Source organism: Gymnoscopelus braueri, assembly GCF_963280865.1.
Source record: "Gymnoscopelus braueri genome assembly, chromosome: 18".
Taxonomy (NCBI): domain Eukaryota; kingdom Metazoa; phylum Chordata; class Actinopteri; order Myctophiformes; family Myctophidae; genus Gymnoscopelus; species Gymnoscopelus braueri.
In genome coordinates this window covers 13,932,712-13,954,106 of record NC_137618.1, presented here as the reverse complement: position 1 = coordinate 13,954,106, position 21,395 = coordinate 13,932,712, and the positions used below count along the sequence as shown (strand labels likewise).

Here is a 21,395-nt window from a genome sequence, read left to right as displayed (position 1 = left end):
ATCTCTTAATTAAGAGGTTGAGGGACCATAATGTCCATCCCCTTATCATCAGGTGGTATTATTCCTTTTTAACTGAACGTACTCAAAGGGTCAGTGTGAATGGTACTTTGTCAGAGCCCAGAACCTTAAGTACTGGAGCACCTCAGGGCTGCGTTAGCTCACCGGTCCTTTTTACTTTGTACACAAATGAGTGTAGAAGTGGGAACCCGAATAATTACATCATAAAATTCTCGGATGATACTGCCATCTTATCCCTACTGGATAAGGATAGAGATTTAGCTGACTATTTTTTAGAGGTACAGAGGTTTGTAAAATGGTGTGATGACAACCACCTTGTTCTTGACGTTAGGAAGACACAGGAGATGGTGTTCGACCCCATGAGCATTGGTGACCACAGGCCCGTGGTCATTCATGACTCGACCATCTCACAGGTTTCTTCATATAAATACTTGGGCATTTTTAACTCACTAACCTGGAATACACGTGGACAGTCTCTGTAGTAAACTACAATGTTTTACATGGAAAGTTTGAACTTCTGCCTTCTGGTAGAGGGTACAGTGAACCAAAGTGGAAGTATATTGGGTTTAAAAAATCGTTTGTACCAGCATCAACTCAAATGTTGAACGAGGCTCTGAAACAGCACTGACTGAGAGATTTGATTGATCACTATTTGTGCACTTGTGTAATGTTGTGTCCCCCCTCTGGATGTATTTCTACTATGTCTTTTGTCATTGATGTCTTGTGTGTGGCTGCAGCAGGGGTGAAAGCCCAAGACAAATTTCCCTTGTGGACAATAAAGTTTACCTTGACCTTGCCCCCCCCCCTTCCTACCAGACTACAGAACCCCTTTGAAAAAGCAAGGACTGTCCCTTTTTCTTCCATTCTGGTTGATTTGAGGGCATGTCAGCAGATGACAAGCCAACAGGTGCCTCTAATTAGCCTCTGATTGGCCCTGGTATCACTTGAATGGTTCACAGGGTGCAGAAGGCAGTGTGAAACACTATACGTTGAAAACTAACATGGGCAACCCTCCTGCCATCCCCAAATTACCAAAATATTATTTACATGTAAAATTGCATTTACTGTTCATGGCACCATTAGGTGTAAAGACCACAAGATCAACATTCCCACCCCAATTGTATAGTTCCAAACCATGTGACTTCAATTCCATGCTTAGGTTCTGTGTTGCTAAGTTGCTTAGAGCGTGTGATTGTATTACGGAGATTAGTGGGGTAAGGGCAAAAATATATGCCTCCTCTCAGCATCCAACACTGCTGCTTTTCACTCTGAGTCTGAACAAACATTTTCCACTTCTGTGTCTCTCCTTCTAATCAGTGATTGACACCAGCTGCTGACTGGTGTAAAAATGTAGACCTGTCCACTTAAAGCCCAATCGGGGACATTTTAGTGGGGGAGGGGTGGAAGCGTAGTTGTATTCACCTAGCCTGTGGTGGACATAAATCATCCACCATGAAAATGTGTCCTGGGCTTTATTGTAAAGGCAAAAGCAAATTAACAGGTAGAACACATGAGTCCTGCAACAGATTTTAAAACACAAGTACGGTGTGTAGTCAAAGAGGGCAGGGAGCTCTACTACTATTAGCTGATAAGATGAGAGGGTGTATTATCCCACGTGTGTGACCACCACTGATGAGCTGGTATAGAGACATCTTATTTGCTGGATTCTACTCAAACCGACTGTTCATGGCACCATTAGGTGTTAAGACCACAAGATCAACATTCTCACCCCAACTGTATAGTCCCAAACCATGTGCCTTGTCAAGTGGTCCCCAATCAACTGGTGTGTATTCTGAAAAATGTCCCCAAAAGTTGCCTAAACAAACGCTTGTATTCCAGGGAGAGGGGCAAAAAAAGTAGACCTGTCCACTTAAGACCGATTGGGGACACTTTAGTGGGGGGAAGGAAAACAAATCTGGATTTCTTTGCTTTCACTCAATTTAGAAATGTGATTTTGGACTCGAAGTCTGTGTTGATGTCCATAAATGAATCTCTTGCCATAATTAAATTACGCAAACTTTTCTCATTTGCATAATTTGCATACAATATGTACTAATTGGGCCAAAACCAGGAAATATTATATAATATATTTTTGCTTGTAGTGAATTCAGGAAGATGATCATTAATCATTCATCTAGATCCATGTCTAATGTCCATTTAAAAGTGTCAGAATATGAATTATTTCAAAAATAAACTCATAATGCCGACCCTGAATGTTGCGTAATACGTAAACAATGTTTTTATGAGCACCTGCCAACATTCTCAATGGCAAATCCTGGACAAATACACTTCGTGCATATCGGATACTTCTTTCCAATACGTCGTCCTCCAAGATTTTCTGAAAGATGGACCATAGACTGATGGTGCTATATCAGAATATCTGGACATGGCACGTGAGCACCCTACTGGTAGACTCTGGGTGGACTGCCTGGTTTGTCCTACCTTTATTGCACTGCGTTTACTTTGTGCAGAGAGAGGGGGATACTTCCTCCTACAGCAACACTGCCTCAAGCAGATGGTCCTGTACTTCTTTGCTGCTGGGCACCATAAGTATGCATGGTACATCACCTGGTACCTCAAGATGGTGCAAAATCTTCCACATGAGGCCAAGCAGGATCTTTTAGCTGGGGCTCATGTCTGCCGCCACTCTGACGGTGGAACTGCTGTACCTGCTGACCAGTTTGGTGAGCAGACTTACATTAAACAAGGGAAAGGACAAGGTGGTTTGAAAGGCCTCTCAACCAATGAACAACAAGTTGCAGTGTGGATCAATTCCTTATTTGTTCCCATCTTTCCCAGATAGTGGAAGAAATGTACACAAGTCAGGAAACGACAGATAATCCAGAGGAGGAATATGCACATGTGGAAGGAAAGGAGAATCAGAGTTGTGGGAAACATGAGGAGAAAGGTGAGAGACACAGAGAGCTGGATCAATGGGATTGTGTTAAAATCATGGAGGAGTTCCAGAAACACTCTCATCCCTTGAAAGATAATCAGAAAGTCCTGTACAACATTGTGAATGGACAGGTGGCTCAAAACTCTGTGAATGCGTAGAATGCTCTTCAGATTGGTGAACAGCAGAGCCATGACTTTGTAGCGTCTCTTCCAGAAGGCTTCCATAACACTATTGAGAAGAGAGTACCATGGAGGTGATGAAGAAAGCCGTCACTGGCAAGGCAGTTTATGACATGGAGGTCCTTTGCTCGACTCTTAGTCGTAGGCATAGCAGTGTGGCATAGATTTGAAAGATGTCTTTGATCATGAGCTCAGCCCTGTTCCACCATCACAAAGCCTACACTGCAGTTGGAACTGATGAGATATTTGTCATCTTTGACCATTAAAGTGATGAGCTGTGATGAAGAGCGCATCAAACAAGATGCAGCTATCATGCCTTCTTTGCACATATGACCTCACTGCTGATAAGATCCTGTTGTGAATAACATGGACTGCATCGTAAACCATGAGGAGGCTGACATCACCCTCATTAGCTACGTGCTGCAAGCTGCTGGAGCAGGGGCACATACCATACAAATCTTAAGTGATGACACAGATGTATTTGTCCTGTTAGTGTGCTGGGTTTGGAAGGCCAATGTTCATTCTGCAGTGCAATGGGATGGCACCATCCTGAACATAAATGCCACTGTCAGGGCATTGGGCGAGAAATGCCAGGGTCTCCTGGGGATGCATGCCCTGTCAGGATGTGCTGTATCCTACGCCTGTGGAAAGGGCAAGGTATCTGCCCTGAGAGTACTCCTGGGAAGTGGCATGCCTGGTCTGAATACAGTGCATGGGGAACCTAATGCCACTCACAGTGATCTAAAAGATACAGGTACAGAGTTACACTGTTTGGGATGAAGAAGGCCAAGAGTATGAATACTGTTCACTACCAGGACTATAGACAGAGGGGGAAAAAACACCAGAGCCTCCAACTGATGCTGCACATAATGCATGCTCATCTCCAGGTTATATTGTGTGTGAGGTTCTAAATTAACTTCTGAGATAAGTGTGAGGTTCTAAATTTACTTAATGAATGTATTGCTGTTTCTAGTATTTGGTGATTTATTATTAGCTAATATCATACATTATGTTAATGGTTGGAATGTCACAATCTACATGTTTTTACCTTTCAAATGAGCATGAGTTGTGAAGAAGAACAGACACTACCATTAGCAGAAAAAAGACAACAGTTCTGAGGCAGTTGATTCACCCTCTTGTCCTGCTACATATCACCCTTTAATTTGCACTTAAGTGAAGATGTTTTATTTTTTGTTAATAAAAAAGTTAAATGGTGCTATTGAAAATTATGCTGTTAATGTTATTTTTTTTACTGATCAATGTTGAGAATTGTTTTTACAGTGTGGACTTGTTTAGTGCTTTGGAGACATACTGTGCTGTCAAAAGCCTAAATAAGAAAGACACTTTTATTTTGAAAGCAAGACTGAGAGAGACAGTCTTGCTTTCAAAATGCTCATTTGAACATTTTCATGGTGGATGATTGATGTCCACCACAGGCTGGGTGAATACAACTACGCTTCCACCCCTCCCCCACTAAAATGTCCCCGATTGGGCTTTAAGTGGACAGGTCTACATTTTTACACCAGTCAGCAGCTGGTGTCAATCACTGATTAGAAGGAGAGACACTGAAGTGGAAAATGTTTGTTCAGAGTGAAAAGCACCAGTGTTGGATGCTGAGAGGATTCTTGAAGATGGATGGATGGATGGATGGATGGATGGATGGATGGATGGATGGAATCAAAGATTGAAGCTGGGAAGACTGGACCTTATCAAGCCATCGAGGGGAATGCCACTGGTGCGATAAGTGTTTCTTTTAGTGTGTATTATGTCTTTGCTTAATTCTACTGCTGTTGCTTATGTATGATGCTAATGCTGGAACACTATCACTGCTATAATTTATGATATTTGATTGAAAACGCATATAGGCTTAATACAGTTAATGCTCTTGATGAATGTTTATTTTGTTAATATGACCAGATTATGTGAAAGTACTGTGATAGTACATTGATTCATAACTTAATTTTGAGTGATTGAATTTGATTGTTTGTACATTCCCTCTGTTGGCTAAGCCATGTTTCAAGTTTGGGCAGAAGATTCATATACAATCCCAGAAAAGTTGACACATACTGTATGTGACTACATGGAACTTGTATTTGGGGGAGAGATCGCCCTCTTGTCATCAATGAGTAGGCCTCATGTTACCCAAAGTTGTATTTTAACCACAATCCACATCCATGTCAAACTGTCCCTATTTTAGGCTAATGAACAGTAGTTTAAGTAATGAGTCTAGCTGATAATGTTATTTATACAAAGGAAGAACAAGCATCCAAAGAGCAACATACTATTAGCTCAGCAATTGTATTTTAAAAAATGTCCCCAAAAGTTGCCTAACAAACGCAGCTGCATGTGTGCACATTTTTTCATTTTTGTTGTTGTAAGAGGCTTAAAGGGATATTTCACTTTAAAAAAAAAAAAACTTTTGGTCATTTTAGCGTCTACTCAGGCTTTTGTGAGCCCCCCAGACTGTTTTTAAGTTGCTTGATTCAGTATTTAGATATTTGATGTTCATTTTATCAGCCACGCCCCCTTCCTATACAAACCCATTATAACTTCAAACTCCATTTTTAACATGTTAGATTCATCAAAAACACCCGTCCTTGGTTCTGGTGACTCACCCTGCCCTCCTAATACGCGAGGGGGCCGTGTTTTTTCGATTACTTTTTTCATTTATTTAATTTAATTTTTTTATTGTATTAATTTTTTTTCATTTTCCAAAAAAAATATAAAAAATAAATGAAAAAAGGTATCGAAAAAACACGGCCCCCTCACGTTTTAGGAGGGCAGGGTGAGTCACCAGAACCAAGGACGGGTGTTTTTTGATGAATCTAACATGTTAAAAATGTAGTTTGAAGTTATAATGGGTTTGTATAGGAAGGGGGCGTGGCTGATAAAATGAATATCAAATATCTAAATACTGAATCAAGCAACTTAAAAACTGTCTGGGGGGCTCACAAAAGCCTGAGTAGATGATAAAATGACCCAAAGTTTTTTTGAAAGTGAAATATCCCTTTAAGGGCCATTCCCACTGAGCACTATAACTATAAAGATAACTATAACTCTATTGTTCACCATTGTATTTTTTTTTTATAGTTGGTGTGAACACTGCCATCCACTTGACTTAAAAAACAAATTTTAAAACTATACTTTTTATAGTTATAGTTATAGTGCTCAGTGGGAATGGCCCTTTAGAGTGGAGGAGAGAGTATCCCAATAATAAATGTGCTTAGTTCACAGGATTAGAAGTAAGGTAGCACCCAAGTATTTCTGTGATTACTTTAAAGGAGGAGTTCACCCAAAAAAGGACTTATTTTCCATCAATTGCACACCCCATGAAGCCTTGAATTCATGGATTTATTTTGGTTTTTGTGGCATTCCTAAGACAATAATTTGATGACCGGGTGTGTATCCGGTAGGAGACACAAATAATCTACTTTGTGTCTCCTACCGGATACATTAGCCAGTAGGAGAAGGGAATCAAATGATTAGCTTAGGAATGCCACAAAAACAAAAATAAATCCATGGATTCAAGGCTTCATGGGGTGTGCAATTGATAGAAAATAAGTAATTTTTTGGGTGAACTACTCCTTTAACAAGGTTAGTGATACTCACAGGCATTTCACCTACTGATTTTAAGCCCTACACATTTGACAACAATCTGGGAAAAACATCTTTCATATACTCGGCAGCAGTTCAGTGGAAAGATTTATCTTACAGCCTCAAATTGACCAGTTCCTTTCACAAATTATTGTGAAATTTGCATTAAAGAGATGGCTGGCCATTAACATGAATTAATTTTAAATGAAGCACTTCAATGTATTTTTTAAAAGCGAAAAAATATTAGTTTTATTTTTGATTTTGTGTTTTCTGTTACCGTCTTAGTTTTGTATTTGTTAGGTTTTCTGCTAGCTAATTTCTGCCTGGCAACCGGGACACAGGAAGTCAACAGAAATACATTTTATGATTGCAACTTTTCACACTTTCACTAGGGGGCAATGTAGAGCACACACTCCTGAGGTGGTTTGGGGGCGGGGTTATACACAAAACATACACAAAAACCTTAAAAATAAGGACCTTTGGGGACAATTGTAATTTTAAGTGCTAAGGCCCTTTTGGAGCATGGGGAATATGATAACAATTAAATATAAGGATTTCCCTTTGGGGACGGTAAATTTCGTCCCCGATTGTCAAGTGGTCCCCAATCAACTGGTGTGTATTCTGAAAAATGTCCCCAAAAGTTGCCTAAACAAACACACACACACACACACACACACACACACACACACACACACACACACACACACACACACACACACACACACACACACACACACACACACACACACACACACACACACACACACACACACACACACACACACACACACACACACACACACACACACAATCCCCCATCCAGCAGAAAACCTCAGTGTTAATTTAATTCTTTGGAGTGTAGAAATGTACCCACAATTACACCTCACAATTTAAATTAAACACTGAGGATTTTTTACTGCGGTACTGTGCTCTCTCTTTCTTTCTCTCTCTCTCTCTCTTTCTCTCCTTTATACAGAGGAAATAGTGGCTGGGATCTGGAGCGTGAGAGAGATGCAGACGCTAAACAAACCTGTTGAAACTGTTCGGAGGACGGCGAGAGGGTCTAAGAGTTGTACTGCCTTTTAAAGTCATACTGTGTAACTTATTCAATGAGAAACAAAAAAAGGTATTTTTGGTACAATTTTCCATTGGCTTGTTCTTCACAATAATCATTTCACATAAATGAGTGTCTGCCCCCTACACTCTACACTAAAATGACTCAGGAAGTGCTTTAAAACCGGAATATGTTGTTGTGGAATAATTTTGAAACATTTTAACAACACAAATCTTGTATTGGCGGTCCCTCTGCCACAACATATTTTCAGATGGGGGGGTCCGTGGCTATTAATTTGGGGGGTCCTTGACGTGAACACGTGTGAGAGCCACTGCACTAAGGCTACCGTAGAGGCTTGTACAGCTACAGTGTGTCTCTTTTGGCCTGCCTGTTTAACACTGTCTGTATCTATTTTTCCATACGTGTCTGTATTGTATGTCTCACACGCCCTCCAGGACCACAGTACAACTGCTCTCCCTGCATCAAAATCCTCAATGTTAATTTGAACACTTTAGGTTTAGGGTGTAAAAACTTGGCTACTTGTTAACCACTTATTGAGCCTGTTCTGGGGGAGAAGGTTCGCCAAAAATAACTGACCTATAAACTAAAAAAAACGCGTCGTGCCTCGTTTTGAGCTTGTAGATCGGTTGTAAGAGATTTGGTGTAGATGGAAAAAGAAAGTGAAAAAAGTTTCACTAAGACTAGAGGGTTTAAGTGGTTAAACTAACTCCGAAGATTTGGCTGTGCTGGTAAGTAATCCGAGGCAGCGGCAGCCTCAGATTGTTAGATGTTTTTAAGTTGGAGTTCGGAGTCGTACTCTGTCGCCAACTATTCTGCTCGCTCTGAGGCCAAATTCCATGCTGCTGGGGAGGGGAGGGGAGGCCCCCCTGTCTCATTATTTACTCCACTCAAAAATGTGAGCTAAGAAAGGAAGAATGAAGCTGTATGCAACACACAGCAGGTCAAATGAGGGGAAGCATAAAAACATAAGCACAGCAACTCTGATAACGCAAAGCAATCTGGAGAGTTCATTTAGCCCGTTGAGACCTGGAACGCATCTGTGTCATTTTTTTGATTTGAGCTAAAAAAGCATTATTTTACACTTTTGGCTATTCAAAAATAGCAGATCTACAAGCTCATAGCGCGGCACCGAGTGCCGCGCTATGAGCTTGTAGATCTGCTATTTTTGAGAAATCGTGAAAATGTGTGCAAGTCTTTGAATATATATATTTTTTAAAGCGGACATTTGTAACTCAAATATTTGCTTCTGGGAGGGTCCCTGGAACAACATATTTTGAGATGGGGGTCCGCGGCCAAATACATAACATTTTTGGGGTCCTTGACATTAAAAAGTTTGAAAACCACTGACATAGCAACATATGTTTTTTTCAAAAAACTATTAGGATTTAGAAGACATTTTGTAGAATCGGAATCTCAGGCCTTAATGGGTTAACTAAGAAAGAGCATAACTGTAAACAATGGACTCATAATGGCCTGTTTTTATACTTTTAGAATTAAATAAATATTCCGGATTTTACTGATGCATTTAAAAAAACAAAACAAGTTCACGCATGTCTCGATCTATCACGCCCGAAGCCTGATTTACACTTTGTTGCACGCCATGTAGTACACAGAAAATAGCCGCTCCACAAGCTCATGAATAAATTAAGCATAATATACTTGATTGTTCTTTGTGATTTATGTTATTTTTCTTGGCAGTCACTCTTATGACACAGCATCACAACATTGCAATGAAGTTAATCATAATCCCTTATGAATGTGCTAACACACACTGTAACGCAATATATATGCAGGGGTGGAAAAAGTACTCGCATGTTTTACTTAAGTAAAAGTATCAATACTGCAATGTAGAAGTACTCTGTTACAAGTAAAAGTCCAGAATTCAAAATTTACATGAGTAAAAGTACAAAAGTATTGGTATCAAAATGTACTTAAAGTACCAAAAGTAAAAGTACTAAAATGTTTGAACATAGCAGATCTACAAGCTCACAATGCGACGCGTTGTGAGCTTGTAGATCGGCTATTTTCAAATAGCCTAGGTATAAAATAGGGCTGAAGTGGTTAATGTATATGTTTTATAATGTAATCATTTATATCTGCAAAGTAGCTAGTAATTCAAGTTTTCAAATAATTGTAGTGGAGAAAAAGTACAATATTTGCCTCTGAGATGTAGTGGAGTAGAAGTAAAAGTATAGACAATTGGAAATACTCCAGTAAAGTAAAAGTACCTCAAAATTGTACTTAAGTACAGTACTTGAGTAAATGTACTTAGTTACTTTACACCACTGTATGCTATTTTACAAACCAGACTTTATGAAAACCACCATGTCATCCCAATTAGCGTTATGAAGTGGCATATGCTATGCATTCATCTGAAGGCTTATGATTCTGACGACCGCTCAGACTGGTGAGACTGATTTCATAAAAGACAAACTGTAAATCACAAATTTAAACAGCTATACAAAATATTTCATATTTCATTAGGCAAAAAAATATATATTCGTACAACCTACTTAGCAATAAATCTAAATAATGTGCAGCTGACTCTGCTGTGACATTTCAATTAATGTGTTAATTAAGCAGTGAATTAATTAACTTTTAAAAAGTGATATGTTAGTGGGCTCACAAACTAAATTTAACCGTCAACACTGGTAATCATAAAAACTATGATGACTAGGAACAGGTTTTACAACAACAGTAGTATTGACTGAGGAAGTTCATGAGGAAGTACAGGTACTATTTATATACTTTAGGAGTAGGATAGTAGAACACAGGTAGGAAATAGTTTTTTGGTGACTGGTATTTCCTCATAACAACACTAAGTTAATTTAACTAAATAATTAACTAAATAAGGTCCCCATAAGGGGCCATTTGGTTCCATTTAGACACTCAGAGTTAGGTTTTTATTTGGATTTTATTGAGAATATGCACAATAATCCACTAACTCTCGGTTAGTATTGTTTGACTAAAGCTGTGCAGCATAAGTAAAGAATTATTGGGGCTTTTTTGAGTGCGGGGCTGACATTATCACTCATTTGCAGACATGTTCAGAGGATTACAGCCGATTACACAGCCAAACTAATCTCATAGGGAATCACACCACCCTGCCATTCTACTGCCACCGTCATTTAGCATTCACTAAGCTTTGTTTTTAATCCCAAAGTAAACTTTTTTTCACGGCGTGGCTCTGCAGGAGTCTAGCCGTCTATAAGAGGGGGGGTCGGTCTGTGTGTCTGTGTGTCCAGAGCTGATCTAACCGCAAACCGCTGGACCTTCGTTATTACTATTCCTTGTTGTCGGGCAGAAACCTTGTCTCCATGTTTCAATTGTTCAACAATGTTTTTTGTTAACAAATTCATCATACAAGAGAGTTGATCAAAAGTAGTGAAAATAGCGGAAGTACCTACCAACACGTTGTGAGTTTGTAGATCAGCTATTTAACTATTTTAATAACATGAAACAGTTTCAGTTTTGGACATACTGTACAGTACAAGGTTTCCACCGACAGGACAGTAATTTGACGGGAAACGGGTAGAGAGATGTGAAGTGACACGCAGCAAAGGCTGTCGGGATCGGGACTCAAACCGGCGACGTGCTGTCAGGCTACATTGAGCCTAGGTGCCCGAACCGCTACGCCAGCGGTCCGGGCCATGATGATGGTTATTATTAAAAGGTAGGGTAAGTGATATTTTCTTTGTTATAATAAGTATTAAATAGCTCTGTTTTACGATTGTCCTCATTGATATATAGAGTGTTTGGTCAGCTGATAAATGGGTACTCCCTCCTGATTGGCTGACAAATTGCAACCTGAACATCTATTTTCTGTTCATTAAAGAGGTGGAGAGACCCCTGTTACTGAACATACACTCTATAGCAATGAGCACGATCAGAATATGGTGCTTTAACCTTTAAACAAAAAACGTTTTAACGTTTTAACCCAAATCACTTACCCTACCTTTAACAAATGTTTCAGAGCTTGCAGATCGGCAATTTTATTGGCACATGACACCGTTGTGCAATGAAGAATAAATCATGCATAAGAGTGTGAGCTGAAAGTGTGAAAATACATATCAAAAAGAGCATTCACACTGAATCCGAATGCTCATAATGCCATCAGCACCTCTGTCATGCATTAGTCAGTCAGTCAGTGAGTGAGTGGGTTAACTAAGCGAGTCTTCAAATGGATGGTTCCATTTATACTCTCTGAGTTAACCCTTTAAGACTTGGAACGCATCTGTGTCACTTTAGATTTCTTTGGCTATTCAAAAATAGCAGATCTACAAGCTCATAGCGCGGCACCGAGTGCCGCGCTATGAGCTTGTAGATCTGCTATTTTTGAAAAATCATGAAAAAATATATATATTTTCTTTTTCAAAAATCTGTTAGGATTTAGAAAACATTTTAAGAATCGGACTCAGGCCTTAATGGGTTAAATGAACACTCGCGATTTTACTGTGTAGAGAGCGACATCACAAAACAACATACAGCAGGATAATAAAGCTCAAATCCTTTGAGAATTTCTACACACACACACACACACAGATTATAATGTTTCCTGTGCGGCCATATAAGGAGGCCGCTTCCTCCAGAGCGCGGTTGCCACGGCGACAGGTGGAAGCAGACACAGAAACATCACATGGCTGAGACTCGCTAGAACACTTGCTAAACACACACACACACACACACACACACACACACACACACACACACGGCTGCAATGCAATGGCTGTGCTATTTTTGAAATTATTATTCTCACACATGCTGACGCACATATACTGTACACACACACACTGCACTATTTACCTCCAGTGGTGGAAAAAGTACTCAAATTCTTTACTTAAGTAAAAGTACCGATACTGCAATATAAAAATACTCTGTTACAAGTAAAAATCCAAAATAAAAAAATTGCTTGAGTAAAAGTACAAAAGTATTGGCATCAAAATGTACTTAAAGTACCAAAAGTAAAAGTACTAAATATTTGAAAATAGCCGATCTACAAGCTCACAACGCGTCGCGATGCGACGCGTTGTGAGCTTGTAGATCTGCTATTTTCAAATAGCCTATGTATAAAATAGGGCTAAAGTGGTTAATGTATGTTTCATTATATCATAGTTTATATCTGAAAAGTAACTAGTAACTAAAGTTTTCAAATAATTGTAGTGGAGTAAAAGTAAAATATTTGCCTCTGAGATGTAGTGGAGTAGAAGTAAAAGTATTGGAAATTGGAAATACTCAAGTAAAGTACAAATACCTCAAAATTGTACTTAAGTACAGTACTTGAGTAAATGTACTTAGTTACTTTCCACCACTATTTACCTCACACGCACACGCACACACATACACACACACACACACTTCTCCATCCTTGTACCTTGTTGATGATGTGCTGCTGCTGCTGCTGCTGTTGGAACTGTTGCTTGTGTTTCTCCAGGAACTGCTGGTGCTGCTGCTGGACGACCAGTTGCTGCAGGGCCTGGGCCTGGCCACACTGCTGCTGGGGCAGGGGGGCCGACTGGGTCCTCCCCAGGGGACGATGGCCCCGGGCCAGCTTGGAGACGGAGGGCGACGGCAGAGGAAGGAGGCCGCCCAGGCCCGCTGGCAGAGGGGACGGAGAGAGAGAGTGTGTTAGAGAGAGAGAGAGAGAGAGAAACAGACAGAGAGAGAGAGACAGTCAGAGAGACAGACAGAGAGAGAGAGAGAAAACGGTCATTATCAACCAGTTAAGACCTACGAATGTTTTCTAAATCCTAACAGTTTTCTGAAAAACGTTAAGTTGCTATATCAGGGTTGCTCAAACTTTTTCATGTCAAGGACCCTAAAAATTATATGTATTTGGCCGCGGACCCCCATCTCAAAATATGTTGTTCCAGGGACCCCCAGAAGCAAAGATTTTAGCTAAAAATGTTGTTTCAAAAAATATATGTATTCAAAGATTTGCCAAATTTTCAAGATTTTTCTAAAAATAGCAGATCTACAAGCTCATAGCGCGGCACTAGTGCCGCGCTACGAGCTTGCATATCTGCTATTTTTGAATAACCAAAGAAATACAAAAATGACACAGACGCGTTCCCGGTCTTAATGGGTTAACTGATAATGGGTTTGGATCTAATCAAATGACTCAAAACAACACAGAGACAAAGTTATGACAGCTGAAAAGCCAGCACACAAAACGGTCTTGGGAACGTTCACGCCTGACCCAGAGCACAGTACAATGTAAAAAAAAAGTGTTCATTTAACTCGAGAGTGTAATGGATACATTTGGGGGGGGGGGCGGCTGTAGCCGAATGGGCAGAAAGTCTGGGAATCGTTAAGGTCACCGGCTCAACCTTTGCCTCACCCTGTGTCGAAGTGTCCCTGGAGCAAGTTACTTAGTAAACCCTAACCGCTCCCCACCCGTGTGCTCATCTGAGCCGTCTTCATTTTCATTTGTACTTCACATGACTATATAGTAGCATCATGTCTTTGCTTTGTCTAAAACAATGTTTTGTTTTAGTCTTTTCTGCTATATTTCTGTCTTTTCTGCGCTATTTTCTTTATCATAATGTTTTTATATCTTTTTTTGTTATTAAATAATTCAAATTGCATGTCATGTAAAACCGTGAGGTTCTCGCAAAAGCCCCCCCCCTAGGGTTTCTTACCTCACCGGCACAACAACTAACTGTCAACTTTCCCATGGAAAGAACTAACATTATCATGCATATGCATATATAAACTGTTGTGCAAATTAAATAAATCAAATCAAATCTGAGCACCCCTAACCCTCACAGCTGGGTATGACTGCAAAAAAAGCAAGTTGCCCTCCCTCAGGGGGCCAGAAAATACTCCCTTTTCCTTTCCAAACACTGAGGATTTTTACTGCGTGTGATCAACACAGGACTCAAACGTCACGAGCAGTGGTGGAAAGTAACTAAGTACATTTACTTAAGTACCGTACTTAAGTACAATTTTGAGGTGTTGAGGTATTTGTACTTTACTTGAGTATTTCCAATTTCCAATACTTTTACTTCTACTCCACTACATCTCAGAAGCAAATGTTGTACTTTTACTCCACTACAATTATTTGAAAACTTTAGTTACTAGTTACTTTTGATATATAAATTAAGATATTATGAAACATGCATTTACCACTTCAGCCCTATTTTATACATAGGCCATTTGAAAATAGCCGATCTACAAGCTCACAACGCGTCACATCGCGACGCGTTGTGAGCTTGTAGATCTGCTATTTTCAAACATTTTATACTTTTACTTTTGGTTCTTTAAGTACATTTTGATGCCAATACTTTTGTACTTTTGCTCAAGTAAATTTTGAATTCTGGACAGAGTATTTTTATATTGCAGTATTGGTACTTTTACTTAAAGGAGGAGTTCACCCAAAAAAAATCATATTTTCTATCAATTACACACCCTGTGAAGCCTTGATTTCATGGATTTATTTTAGTTTTTGTGGCATTCCTAAGCCAATAATTTGATGACCGTGTGTATTTCCGGTAGGAGACACAAATAATCTACTTTGTGTCTCCTACCGGATACATTAGCCGGTAGGAGACGGGAATCAAATTATTAGCTTAGGAATGCGACAAAAACAAAAAATAATCCATGGATTCAAGGCTTCATAGGGTGTGCAATTGATAGAAAATAAGTAATTTTTTGGGTGAACTCCTCCTTTAAGTAAAGCATTTGAGTACTTTTCCCACCACTGGTCACGAGGACGTGCAGAAGAGAGGGGAACAAAAACAACATCAACAACAACAACAACAACAAAAACACACGACGGCCGAAGGGGTTTCAAAGCGAGCCCTTGTTCTGCGAGCGTCACCACTCACTCACCCAACGGATTGTGGGCCTGCTCCAGCAGCACCATGTGCTGGAGGAGGGGGCTGTGACCCGCCTGCGTGCCCCCTCCTCCTCCTCCTCCTCCTCCCCCTCCCCCCACACCCCCCTCCCCCCGCTCCAGGGCCGCCGAGGCCGCCGCCGCCAAGTACGAGGGCAGGTGGGCGGCGGCGGCGGACAGGAAGGGAGGGGCCAGAGGAATAATACCCTGCTGCTGTAACCCCGGCAGAGGCAGACGGCTCTCTCCGCCGTCCTGGTGGTGTCCTGGTACCACCTGGGGGGGGGGGCGGGGGGGGGAGAGAGAAAGAGAGAGAGAGGGGGTGGAGGGGTGGGAGGAAAGAGAGGAAACAAGAGTTAACCCATAGAGACCTGAAGCCGATTCTACAAAATGTCTTCTAAATCCCAACAGTGTTCTGAAAAAAAACGTATGTTTCTATATCAGTGGTGCTCAAACGTTTTCATGTCAAGGACCCCCAAAATTATATGTGTTTGACCGCCGACCTCTATCTCAAAATATTTTGTTCCAGGGACCCCCCAGAAGCAAATAATAGAGTTAAAAATGTTGGCTTTAAATATATATACATATTCAAAGATTTGCACACATTTTCTCGATTTTTCAAAAATAGCAGATCTACAAGCTCGTAGCGCGGCACTCGGTGCCGCGCTACGAGCTTGTAGATCTGCTATTTTTGAATAGCCAAAGTGTAAAATCATGCTTTTTTAGGTCAAATCTTAAAATGACACAGATGCTTCTACAGGTCTTAAAGGGGTTAAAACACAAGAGAAATTGAATGATTCAATTTCACAAAAATGTTAGGCGATTCCTTTTCTGAGAAATGTTTGTGTTTTTGTGTTTGTTTTTTACACCACTGTTCAGTATCATGTGCACAATAATGTCCAATGTTCCTTTTTTTTTGGTTTTGGTTTCATATTGGGGTTTGGAAGTTCCTTGCGGACAAAACTAAATGGGCTTATAGATGGATTATTTAGACGGCGTCTTTTTTTTCGAGTGTGAACTCACAGCGCTGGCAGTGAGGCCCGTGGCCGGCAGCCCCAGGGTGATGTTGGGCAGGGAGGGCGAGGTGTAGAGAGACAGATGGCACATTGAACCCTCCCTCAAAGCCAACCTCTGGAGCAAGGAGGCCTGGAGAAAGCGAGAGCAACACACACACACACACAGATTTGTAAGATATGGGGTTACACGTCTCTCTCTAACACACTGGTTCTCAACATGGGGTCCCCCCCAGGGGCCCTTGAAGGGGGGGGGGTTCCAGGGGGTCCCCAGCTAACGGATTGGTATAGCAGTTAGGAACCAAGTGGACCCTTACAGGTCTAATGGAACCAAAATGGACACACTCACAATTATAGTAATACAAGTACAGTAATACGCACGCACGCGCGCGCGCGCGCGCACGCACGCACGCACGCACGCACGCACGCACACACACACACACACACACACACACACACACACACACACACACACACACACACACACACACACACACACACACACACACACACACACACACACACACACACACACACACACACACACACACACACACACACACACACACACACACACACAGACAGTTTGGCAGATTACCTCTCCTGGACTGCTGGAGATGGCGATCCCGTTTTCATTGGGGATGTTACTGGAGCTGTTGTTGGGTGAACTGGGACCAGAGCCGGGTGCGCTGTTACACGCCATTTCTATCAGACACAATAAAGCACAGAAATGGGCGTCATTAAAACAATGCTGGCCCGGGGCCAATCTAATTTCCCAGAATAAACATCAAGAGATAATCCCCCTCCTTATGCAACTAATATAATCAGATGCATTTGTATAGTATCTTATCAAATTGGAGTTACAAAGTGGATTACAGGCAATGAAAAAAGGATGAATAAAAAGCCGGCAAGATAAACAGTAAAAACAGCACAAAGGGTCACACGAGGGTAACGTAAAGTCCCCTCAATGTTTTCTTACCGTTTCTTGCCAGATGTAAAAAAAAAGCGCAGCAGAAGACTAAATGTCGTTTCCCTGTCTATCATTTATCCCGAGGTACGAGACGATAACAGGAAGTGTGGGGAAGAACAGAGATGGCGACAGACACTCACCCGCCATGTCCAGGGAGCGCTTCTTGGCCGTGGTGATGCCGGGTCCATCTTTCCTGCGGAGCAGAGGACTGCTGCGGCGCTCCGTGACCTTCTGTTTTAGGCGGGACCGCAGTTTCAGGTTGGGCTCCGAGGCTGCGAATCACAGGGAGACAGGAAGTCAAGACGACAGGGGAGAGGAGGGGGTCCCTCTTTTGTTTATGACAAAATATGGGAAGAGTCGCATGCATAGACAGGCACGCGCAAGACAAAACGTGCATCATCTCATACCGTGTACAGCACTAATGGACAGTATGTTGTATTTTTAAGTTGACAGTTGAAAAGCGCGTTATCCCAGGAGCCGTCATATACCGTAAATTCAAAATGTCAAATCCTATTTTTAAAACTGCAGCTCTCACAATCTGCAATATACTGGAGGGCTGCAGGGCGACACAAAAGGGAGCTTGTTTTGTGGGCATGAAGTCGGGCTAACGAGCTCTTCCCTATAGGCCGCTCTGTGCATTTTGGCAGACCGATTTGGGACCTGAGGTTAGCCACCGCCACGTGACAGTGGGAAACACCGCAATGGCAGGAGAAGCAGCAGCCAGTTGGCAGCATGTTGTTGAGCCCATGCTTAATGATGCTGGCTCTATACTGAGATAATGAACACTTGATTGTGTTTGTTTACATGCCTATGAACTATACGCTCTGGGACTTTGCCTTTCTGAATTTGCCTCTGTGGGAGAGACGTGGTGTTTTGCTGTGAGAATCTGGTCTGTGATGTCCCTGCCAGATGAATCCAGACACAGGGAGCTTTATTTGCTACACTGCTGGCTCTCACAGCAGCTTTATCTACTTCAGTTAGACTCTGGGCTGCTGACCAAAGGTTGACCCATGACCCATCTACGACCCTTGTGTCATCTGGGCCCGCAACCATGTTCGTTGGCCTCGCAGGATGCCCACGGCATTTTGGAACTGGACCCAAGCAGGTGCGACTGGTTCAGAAAACCCTTGCATAAGACTTACTTAAACATAAATGGAGCTCCTTTTATCTCTCTTCACCACTTCCTGTAGCGTCGAATACTAATCAAGGAAGGATGAGAACCTAGTCTTAATGCACTTGAAAAATGTGAAGGCACTCACTCTGCCTTCTGGTCGTCTACGATGGGATGACCTTTTGTGAGAGTGTGAGATCTATAATGTATGAGCACTTTTTGAAAATGCACTTTCAATTTTAAGGATCAACTGTGAAGAGCATTTGTCCAAAAGTCTTTGTTAAGAGGATAGAGATGCGGTCAGGGGAAAGGACAGGCATTAGCCTAACTGGAAGGCTGCAAGACTGTGTGAGCCTGTGAGGTAACACTCAATGTATTGGAGTGGAGTTTAGTTGAGTTCAGACCTGAATGATGGCATTTGTCAGTGAAGGCATTATTGATTTGTAGTTTATGTGCTGTAGCTATTAGAAGTAACCTAGCTTGTGCCATGATTTGCGAGGTGTTCATCATCTGGATGTGCTATCAAAAACCTGCAAAGGATGGCACTAACAATATGTAATGAAAAAAAGGATAAGCGTGAACAATTCAACCTGTGATACTGAAAACTCACATTTGACTGTCAAAATGGATATTCTCTTAAAATGACTGACAAAAATTATCTTATCACAATGTTTATACTGTCAAAATGGGTCCGACATGTGGCTTAATGATGCAGATGTCGGGCTTGCCACGTGGAGATGAGACGACTCCAGTATCTACCCTGTCTCTCCCCCCGGGTTCCTGTCTCTCTACACTCACCTATTGAAATAAAGCATAAAATGACAACAAAAAAAAGAGAAAATTGTGGAGATGGGTTTGTCTGGCTAATTGTGGCTATACAGGTGTTAGCACTAGCAGACCGCTCTAAATCGTGGCTGCCACCCAAACACTGCATTAAAACCATTGCGTCTCGTCTGCCATGTATCAATAAACATAAATAGGCACTCAAATAAAAACACAAGTGATTCCAGAGGCTGGGAGGCTGAAGCTAAACCTTCACTTCATTTAGGCGCAACACCCGAACGAAACCAAACATTTGTCTTTTAGTTCTAAATTGTCAATATATTTAGTCTTAGTTTTAGTCATCGTAGCTTAAGTTTTCATTTCGTTTTATTTTGTTTTCGTCAGTGACAAAAAGGTAGTCGAAGAACATTTTTCGTCATAGTTTTAGTCGACGAAATCAACACTGATATGAACCAGCCTTGGAAGCTCTGGCAGGTGGCCAGGAGAGGGGAGAGGGGGGAGGGGCTCAGAGAGGGTGGAGGTGGTGCTGTGCCAGGGATCTGTTAGCAACCTCCGTCCCTTTGATGGAGCCAGAGGGGAAGGAGTGGATGAGGGCTGGTTGGGACGTGGATGTTTGCTGCACTGTAAGCGAGTGTGCACGTGTGTGTGTGTGTATGTGTGTGCCTGCGTTAGTGCGTGTGTGTCTTGCGGTGTGTCCGAGGGCACTGGTATCCATGGGGGTGTTCACCTTGGGACACAGTGACTTTTAGAGGTGTTACTGCCGGTCACGCAAACACACACACACACACACACACACACACACACACACACACACACACACACACACACACACACACACACACACACACACACACACACACACACACACACACACACACACACACACACACACACACACACACACACACACACACACACACACACACACACAGCAGAGCCCCCAGGCTGGTTTTCTGCTGACACTGCAGGCGTTTGGCATGGCCCACCCTCCCCTCTCTCATCTCGGTCCCTCTCTCTCTTTCTCCATCCAATTCCCACTTAATCTCTCGCCCTTAGTGTTGGTTCCTCTGTCCTTCACGCTTTTTCGTCTCCTTTCGTCCATTCCTCGCATGAAATGCATGGAATCTCTGCATGCGTGCGTGTCCGTGTGTCCCCTCCCTGCATATCTCGCCAACCGTCCGTCGCTCGGCGTCAAAACTCGCCGCGTGTGTCGCCGAGGACCAGAGGGAGTGCTCAGATGCTCGAGGTCGGATCAGCGGATCTCAAAAGTATCTATAAATCCCCATATATGGATCCCTGATGTCATCAGTATCTCCGCAAATCAATCAATCAAATATCTGTCCATCTATCTATCCATCCATCTACAGTATGTATCGTTGCTGTCCGGCAGAAACCAGCTAACTCCATTTTTACCCTTTTTTCCATAAATCAGGGCCATTGAACACCCTTTAGGTCTGTGTGTTGGTAAAACAATATTGAACCAATGAAAAGCATTAAAAAGCGCTTCTGACAAAACCAGCTAACTCCATTGGATCCTCAAACGTTCTGCTAAACCAGCTAACTCCACCGGAGTTAGCTGGTTTAGCTGACTCCAGACTCCACCCCCTTTTGACCTCCAACCTCATTGTGAGCTTGGAGGGTCCATTCAGCTGTTCTTATCAATGATGAACAAAACCTCCCAACTCCACTTTTTTTTCATTTCCTGAAAAATGAACATTTTGGAGTTAGCTGGTTTCTGCCGGACAGCAGAGATATACTGTATATACACACACAAGCCAATAAAATGATAGATTTTACTGTACTGTATGCAGTTGGTGAAAATGACATTATGATTGTTGTGCGCTGGCTCTTTGGTAAATATATCTGCGTGTGCGTCATAGTGCTTCTCTACAGTCACATATGTAATTTCATACGTATGTGATGTG

The 21,395-nt window shown here is 41.9% G+C and overlaps 1 protein-coding gene across 6 annotated transcripts in view; it reads right to left on the bottom strand.

Moving 5' to 3' along the window:
- Positions 1–21,395, bottom strand: part of LOC308073682 (histone deacetylase 4-like) — a 247,764-nt gene that overhangs the window by 74,904 nt on the left and 151,465 nt on the right. For 3 of the 6 annotated variants that reach the window (XM_080412734.1, XM_080412735.1, XM_080412736.1), the window contains exons 7-12: positions 17,717–17,848; positions 17,205–17,311; positions 16,617–16,739; positions 15,701–15,869; positions 15,593–15,670; positions 13,134–13,357 (exon numbers count right to left, since the gene is read on the bottom strand). In XM_080412734.1, the coding sequence (XP_080268860.1) occupies positions 13,134–13,357; positions 15,593–15,670; positions 15,701–15,869; positions 16,617–16,739; positions 17,205–17,311; positions 17,717–17,848 (833 nt within the window). Of the gene's footprint in view, positions 1–13,133; positions 13,358–15,592; positions 15,870–16,616; positions 16,740–17,204; positions 17,312–17,716; positions 17,849–21,395 lie in introns of all 6 variants that reach the window. The other 3 variants (XM_080412737.1, XM_080412733.1, XM_080412738.1) reach the window with 1 other exon arrangement.